Genomic DNA, 8,245 nt, shown 5'->3' on the forward strand with positions numbered 1-8,245 from the left:
AGCTTCCGTCCCCTTCGCACTCCACATGCTGTTGCTTTTCCAATATCAACTACCCTCGATGTTTGAAATCTGACTTTGTTGTAAGAATTTATTTGAAAACCATCTAGGTTACACTGATTACTTTCACATTTCCTTTTAATGCCAGTACATCAAGCATCAACACAGTTAAGCCCATGAAATTACTTTCAGGTCCAGATCACTTTAAGGAAAGTGTTTTTTGGGCTGTTAAGAGAATATATGGGATACATTATTCACCATGTTCACATCTGAGAGCTGTAACATGGACGTTACTGCATCTCACTTCCGCATGAGGCCATTTACATAAACACAGAAATCAACTTCACACCAGCTAGGGTTCACACAGTTCATGGAGGACAAGCCAGGTAATACTTTTGTTGTGTTTTAGATAAGAATTGTCTATGGTTCCCAATGACAAACCTTAGTTCAACAAACAATCAATTGATACCTTTTGTCAGTTCTGTAATCATATAATTTGCTTTTTAAATTATTCGCAGTTCTTTCAGTCCTTCCCTCACTGTCATTTATTTTTTCTCTTGCTGTAGCCACTCTTGCCTCTAGTCTCCTCTTCCTCGTCATCATCCTCTTCTTCCTTGTCATCACTATCAGCTTCGATTTTGCCATAATGCTCCTGTTCCTGCCATTCTCTCGCCATCAATCTCTGAAACACATCATACTCCTCCGCTGATGCCTTGGCAACATTTGAGAGGAAGGTGTCCAGGTCAATGTTAAGGACACTGTCCAGTTTGGGGTTGATGACGGCTGTCTGTCCTTTCTTGTCTGGGGTTTGATACAAGCCCCTGCGCTCCAGAAAAGTGTGTCGACAGCGCACCTCATCCAGAGTGAAACGGAATAACCTGGTTTTCAGCATCTCTGTCTGTTTGATTCCCATTCTGAAGTAGACGTACTGTAGAGAGATGGATACATATATATTGTTAAAAGCATCAAACAAGAAAAAACTGCAATTATCAGTTTAGAATGTCTAAAAACTAAGATATTGACAAATATTTCATTAGAATTTAAGATGGTACACAAAAACAATATACTCATAAATAGATAATAAAAAGTAACTCAGCAGATATGACATAATATTCTCCGGATACAAAATGAAATGATCTGTTATCTGAACTGATCAGGTGGCTGTTAGATCAGCTCAATGAAATGATATCATAACCTGAAATAAATTGTTTTTGCACTATTCTGTGGCCAAGTCATACAACTGATAACACAATGCTGTAGTCTGTTCACAACAAGTATTGCCTAAGAGCTGTGGGGTTCAATTATGGCCACCAGAGGGAGTACTACAGCTGTACCTCTTCTATACTACACACTGCCTTTACACATGTGTTGACTATGAGATGTTCACACTGGAAAAGTGACTAAATAACTCAAGCAACTCAGCATGCACGATAGACACAGTTGATTTTGAGTGTGCTGTTCGTGTACACTATTGTCCCAGAATGCAATGCACAAAGGAAATAAAGTGGGTCTTCACAATCGGAAAAATGTAAGCCAATTGTAGCTGATTGAGCAAACAATTCAGAGGAAAAAAAACAACTCCTAAAACAATGGAAACACATTTTCCTGTCTGTTTTTTCCAGTTGTAGTCTGATTGATATACATTGCTGCAAGTGGTTGAGTAAATTTATTTATTGTACTCAAGTTAACTGGGGGAAAAACCCCATGAAAGTATCTATTAAAATTGGTATCTACTTGGAATTGGCCTTTTACAGGCTTGTTGACTTTTACAGCTACTGTGTGTTTGGCCATAATGTTTGGTCGAGTTTTGAGGAAGTCAATAAATCTGTTGTCTACCATGAGAACAGCAATGACCATGGACACTGTAGCCTGCTTCTAAGTGGCAAGTTCAACTAAATTGTGTGTTTCAATGAGGCCAGAAACTAATTCTTAATTTTCTTGTTAATTCTTAATAAATTGATCTAAAGTGTATAGAAAGTATCCAATGGCTATTTTAAGTCATCAATTGTGTACTCTGAAAATGCTCATCAGTTTCCCAGATCCCAAGGTAACATCTTGAAATTGCTTTCCTGACCAACAGCCCAAACCCCAAAGAACAGCAGCAAACTCTCACATCTGAGAAGCTCACACTAGTGAATGCTGTTTTTGATTACAGACTTACAAAATTCCTTTCTACTAATTTTCTGTTGATCTACAAATTAATGAATCACTGACTCATTTCAAATATCCTTGAGGTCTCATTGAAATGTCAGTGAAACACTCCTTCTTCACTTCCCACAGAGAGACATCCGCACTGACTGTCTCATTTCTCTCTCCATCGGTCTAAATGCTGACCTGAAACTTGTACTCCAGCTGATCGAGGTTTTCTTGCAGTGTGGCCGGACTATCTCTGAGGATGTCTGTGATCTGATGTGTTGTAAACAGGCAATTCTCTCTGAGGAACACCACCACATTTTTTATTGTCTTCACAGGCACAGTCAGGATCTGAGGGTGATGAGACACCGTTCTCTGTAGACTGCCTGTAGGGAGATATAAGGGGAAATATTTCGGTATTATTCATAGAGAACCCAATACATATAGCTTTATTCCTTACATACTATTTGGGTCAATTTTGACCTGTCTTTGCATTTGAGAGCAGTAAAATCACCTGATAATGTTAAGACTTTTAAGATATTTTTGTATGTACAGGGTGGTCTGGGTTATATTTGACCCATAGTTATTAAAAAATACCATTAAAAAATGTTCTTTCTCTCTTCACATTCAAATCATTATGGCTGTTTTAAGTAACACTGGACATTAAACAGCTTCATTAGGGGGTAATCACCCGTATATTAATGACTGATGAGGTATTTATGAATGAACTATATTGATTTGTGGTTTAGAAATTTGGTATAGAGACAACTTATGAATGAATACTGTGAAGGGTCGGAGTATAAACTGTAAGGGTTAAAGCAGTCCTTTAACAATGTTATGACTCACTGCTGCATACAGTTCATGATCTCACCTTCAACTAAACCTAGTTTCCGCAGGTTGTCTATGCGCTGCTGAAGCTGTGGCTCCTTGACAGTGTAAAGTTCGGGACATTTCTCCAGCAGTTTCAGCACACTGGAGGGGTTGAGGCCCATGGAAAACAGAGCTGTGAGAGTTGACAGAACATGTTTGGCAGTACTTCCCCCTCTGGCTTTGGACACAGAGTCATATATCTGCTCTGCTTGGATGTCTGTGAATCCCATATTAGCTAAAGAGCGCAGGGACAGCTCTGTGACCGGCTTGCTGCAAAGAGGAGCTGCATCATGGCTGCGTTGCGCTGACAGCAGAGTGCTGCTGGATGAACAGAACAATCTACACTGGGTGCAAAATGGATGCAGGGGGCTAATCCAAAACTGGAGTGGACTGCATACAGAGGAGGTGGCATTTTTTACAGTCCACCGAAGAACCTATGGAACAGTGAAATATGTTATGTTATTATGACCAAAGAACAATTATAGAGGGAAAGTAAGCAAAAGAGATGCTAATAAAACCAGCTCTGTTATCATTAGCCTGAGTTAGCAAACATCAAGGTTATAGCAGTTTGTGGAAAACTTCGGCTGTATTTTCTACTACACTTTTTAAGTAAGCGGACAATTTAAAACGTCTTACAACCGCAAAGAAATGCATTAAAAATAATTTTACAAAACTGTTGTTTTGTGGCATTCAGATTCACCTGACGCGCAGCAACGCTGGTGCCCATGCTTGTCCGTCGTAGATATTATTCCGTCTTTAAACAGGGTTTGAGAACAATAGTTCCGCTACGTGCTTGACGAAAAAGCTGTTTTATATAGCCCATGTAGAGTATTTTGTTCACAATAGTAGTCTATTTGAGGATGACGGTATATTATACTGTATATGGGTGGAACACCTGAGAATTTTTCTCAAGTCCTCCTAATACCTGGGTACATCTACTTCTTAGCTGAAAAAGGTAAAAATAGCTTGTTTATCTATAAATCTACATCTACATCCATTTATATGAATATATTTGCAGTTTGTATGGTGAGTTGACTTGGAAATAAATCGTGGATGTTATTTAGAATAGCAAGATAAAAAAAACAACAACAAACAAACAAAAATTACCTTGATTTAGTGTTTACACACTACATAAAAAGGATGTAAAGTACAAGGTTTTCATTGGAGTGAAAAAAACATCCCACAGTCCTTATTACACAGAATAAATAAATAAATCAAGCATTTGTGGTCAAATATTTATTAATGTATAAAATAAATAGATAAAATATTGTAAATATACTTACAATTTTAATTAAAACATCAATATTAAAATCACCAGCAAAAGCTGGATCAGGAAAACTATTCCAGTCAAGTTCTCTATATGGTTTCTGTGAGGTAAACAACTCAACGTTGTGGTCACTTAGGTGGATTTTGGTGGCAAAGCTGGATCCCTGTGTACTATTACTATGATTCTAATGCTTCAAATCTTCCCAAATGTGAGAGAATAAATACAATAGATTAAATAAAAATACAAAAAAACTGCTGCTACATTATGATACTTTTGCATTGTTGAGTTGCAATCACAAATGTGTCAACCAGCACATTTGACCAACCAAACAGCTTGGCAATTATATTCATTATACGTGGTAGGAAGGCACCTTACACTTCAAAAAGGCAAAGATATATTTTTCTCCAAAAGACTTACACTAGACAGAGCAGTGTTTGGTTATTGCCATGGACTAAAACAAGCTTCCATTTTCTTATTTTGCACTTTGTGTCCTCTAAGAATCACTGCAGACTAAAAGTTGGACGGACGGTTAGGTTCCTCCTAGTTTTCATTCATTCATAATCATGGAGGTACTTCTGAAGCTCTGTTTCTAGGGCCACCATTGACAACCGCTCATCCTCATCTTCCTCCTCTTCATCAGGAAGAGTCTCATCACCGTGATCAGGAAACAAGCCTTGCCCGATGCATGCTTTGGGACTGGACTGTTGCTGTGGAGAGCCTGTTTAATTAGAAAAGGTTCTGAGTTCATGAATCATTATCATTCATATGGACTGCTGTGAATACAGATTATGATTCAGATCTTAAAAATACTTAAACTGCTGCTACAGTTTTGATGTTGCTAAATTAATGCCACCAGTAGCTTTCATGGAGAGCCTCACACTGAATTACTGAATTAGATGAGTTAAGCAGCTTGTTCAAGCTTGATTGTAAACTTTGGGATAGATTTACAATCTTTGGATGTCAACAAATTAATTGCATATTAAATGAATAAATGAAATGCACAAATAAACAAATATTTCATTGCACGGATCAGAGGTGAAGCCAAATTACACTGAAGTGGAAAACAAACCTAGCTATTGTTGGTCTAACCTTAGTGTTAAAGTGTACTCACAATAACTCTGAGTATCTAGGACCACCTCTGTCCAGGTGTACTCTGATAGGGAAATCTGCTGACTGATCCACGACTGCAGCAGCAGCTGGTCTAGTGTCATCCTCTGGGTGGGATCAGGGTGCAGGAGCCCACGTAGCACACCATGCAGCTCTGGGTTTGTAGACAGAGAGAGATTTCAGCACAGAGTTGTAAAAGAAAACAGAAATGATGTTTTTCTGTGGCAGCCAATGACAAGGTGAAATAGAAACTATTTCCAGCCAGTAGCACAGCAGTATACCTGGAGAGAGGGGAAACGGGGGCTTGAGTTTGGCTTGCAGGATCTCCTCCACACCACAGAAGGGGTTCTCACTGAACAGCAGAGTGTAGAGCAAAACCCCCAGAGACCACATCTCCAGCTCTGAACCTTCATATCTACAGAAAGAAGGCAAAGACACAGATTAATTGCACCATATTATCAAAACAAGCTCCTATCTGGCAAAAAGCAAACATGGCAAAATTGTGTTCTCTGTGAATGGCTTCTCTAGTTTCATGATTGGTGTTTTTTTGAGGCTACATACAATTTAACTGTATATAGTTAACAGGTCAACTGCAGGTTTACAGGGCTGTTTCTAAAAATAAAGGAGCAAACATCACTTGTGATTCTCTAGTATTGTGTACATACGGATTTCCTTGAAGCACCTCCGGGGAGCAGTACTCCAGAGTGCCAAAGAAATTGTAAAAGAGCTTCCCTGGAGCCATCATGGTAGCAGAGCCAAAGTCTATCAGTCGGATGTGGAAACACTTGTCAATGATTATGTTCTCATCTTTTATGTCCCTGTGAAGGATGTTTTTATTCCTCAGATAGAAGACAGCTGCCACCAGCTGGGAAAGAGAGAAAACCAGCAGTTTAACAAGTAACAAATACCCTCTCAAATTACAGTATCCATTCCCCTGTCAGATGATATTTCCAACTATCCCTTCACATACCTGTCTAAAGATGTAGCTGGCCAGAGGCTCATCCAGCCTTGGCTGCATGTCTATGAATTCAAAAAGGTCCAAACCATCTCCATGTCTCTCCATCACCATCTGGAAGTAATACCCATTCTCAAACACCTCCAGCACCTAGTGACACACACACACACACACACACAGATATATATATGGCTGTAGAACAAAGGCATTTAACATCATTAATGACAGTTCCTAAAACCTTGTGAATTAAGTGTTTTAATGTGAAGTTACCTTGACAATGTTGTGGTGCTGCACTCGTGTCAGTATGGCAATTTCCTGGCTAACTCTTCCCAACATGGGGTCATCTACCCAGCAGTCACTCACAATCCTGGCCTTGCTAATGAACTTCACCACCACCTGTAAATTTCAACAATTTGGCCATATCATCACAATCTTACCAGAATAATTTCATATACCTAAAAATTGCTAAACACTGTTTATACAGAAATTGTGTTTTCTTACTTCTTGTCCATCAGAGTGTCTTACTGCCTTCCAGACAAAACCAAAGGCTCCTTTACCAACAGCTTTAAGTGGCTTGTACTCTTCTTCAAACTGCCCATCACAGGCTCGAGAGTGATCCAAGTCCATGGTGGAATGCAATGCCTCTCCATGGTTGGCCTCTCCAATCCTCTGAAGAATGGATCAATGGATAAACGAGGCAGATAAATGCACACTTCATATGTAGATAGACGGCTGTGAACAACTAAAAGGAATTAAATTGTAAAATAAAATTGTGAAAGCAGGAGATTAGGAGAACAACACTTTTATATTTAGATAAAGAGATATAATGTGCCATACTGACTTTTCACTATAAAGCTTTACTGCCACTACTACTACTGACCTCCCCTAGATTAGCTCCTGATTCGTTGTGCAGTGATGCATATGTTTGCAACAGTGTCCTCTGCTGACCAGGCCTGCTTATCCACACACAGAACATAGAGCGTCCATCAGGAAGATCAGTCCTGCAAACATCACACTGCACATCTGAAAAGATGAAAAAAGAGGATAAATAGTCTTGTTGCCTTATGTAACAATATTTGTTGATTTTATCAGGAAATTAGAATAACAGTGAACACTGTTAGTACCAACCTACTCTCGTGCCATCTCTGTGGTATCCACTTCCTTCGTATCGCCCCTCCAGTATCTGTGTAGAGTCTGAGGACAGTGTGTGTCCATTTACCTTCTTTTTCTTTGGAGTAGATGTAGCAGGAATGTCTATCAGTGACTGAATGGCACTGTTAATTTGCACAGAAAATTCTTGGCTCTTTTCCTTATCAACTGAAGAGAAAGCTGCCCACTGATCCAGCCTGTCTTGGTTCGTTTCAAGATGCTCTTCACTTGAGCCGTTTCTGGCCTCTACATTAGCGTCGGCAGTCTCGACAGGCTCAGTTTCCTGATCAGAACCTACCACACATGGGGAGGGTGTACGCAGGAGCTCGGCTGTATCGCAGGAGGTCATGGAGTGTTGGTTATCATCATTGTAACTTCTGCCACTGAGGATTTCTGTACTACCACTCAGATCTAGGTCGGCCAGGGCTCGGGTCACTAGATCACCATTGCTGTTGAAGTCCAGGAAACAGCTGGCTGAGTTGACTATGTGTGCTGAAGGAGAGTGTTCTGCCTGGAATGGACCAGAACCACCATGGCCGGCAAAATTTTCACAGAATCCAGAGGAAGACCTGAGAAATGGAGTTTCAATTGATTATGGCACTAGACTGGCATATCTTTTCAGACATAAATATATCCAGATCAAATTATTTTAAGATATTGAGGTAGGTAAATATGGAGATTACTGAAGAATGTTCCCTGTTGTCTGCCTGATGTCAAACTGCAATGTCCTTGAATTTTGAAGCTTTGAAGCTCATCTAAGGGTTATT

The 8,245-nt window shown here is 39.6% G+C and overlaps 2 protein-coding genes across 2 annotated transcripts in view; both read right to left on the reverse strand.

Annotated features, from left to right (window-relative positions):
* Window positions 1-86: 86 nt before the first annotated feature.
* mterf4 (mitochondrial transcription termination factor 4) lies at window positions 87-3,733 on the reverse strand. The gene is made up of 4 exons (XM_062428914.1): window positions 3,701-3,733; window positions 3,002-3,434; window positions 2,332-2,516; window positions 87-925 (listed from the first exon to the last, which is right to left on the reverse strand). The coding sequence occupies exons 1-4, from the start codon at window positions 3,725-3,727 to the stop codon at window positions 539-541; spliced, it is 1,032 nt and encodes a 343-aa protein (XP_062284898.1). The 5' UTR covers window positions 3,728-3,733; the 3' UTR covers window positions 87-538.
* Window positions 3,734-4,310: 577 nt separating this feature from the next.
* pask (PAS domain containing serine/threonine kinase) overlaps window positions 4,311-8,245 on the reverse strand; it is a 12,136-nt gene continuing 8,201 nt past the window's right edge. Inside the window, exons 12-20 of the mRNA XM_062429240.1 lie at window positions 7,458-8,047; window positions 7,210-7,352; window positions 6,831-6,998; window positions 6,600-6,725; window positions 6,345-6,479; window positions 6,040-6,239; window positions 5,656-5,789; window positions 5,379-5,528; window positions 4,311-4,985 (exon numbers count right to left, since the gene is read on the reverse strand). Of these exons, the coding sequence (XP_062285224.1) occupies window positions 4,819-4,985; window positions 5,379-5,528; window positions 5,656-5,789; window positions 6,040-6,239; window positions 6,345-6,479; window positions 6,600-6,725; window positions 6,831-6,998; window positions 7,210-7,352; window positions 7,458-8,047 (1,813 nt within the window). The 3' untranslated portion in view covers window positions 4,311-4,818. The remainder of the gene's footprint in view (window positions 4,986-5,378; window positions 5,529-5,655; window positions 5,790-6,039; window positions 6,240-6,344; window positions 6,480-6,599; window positions 6,726-6,830; window positions 6,999-7,209; window positions 7,353-7,457; window positions 8,048-8,245) is intronic.

Source organism: Scomber scombrus, chromosome 11 (assembly GCF_963691925.1).
Source record: "Scomber scombrus chromosome 11, fScoSco1.1, whole genome shotgun sequence".
Taxonomy (NCBI): Eukaryota; Metazoa; Chordata; class Actinopteri; order Scombriformes; family Scombridae; genus Scomber; species Scomber scombrus.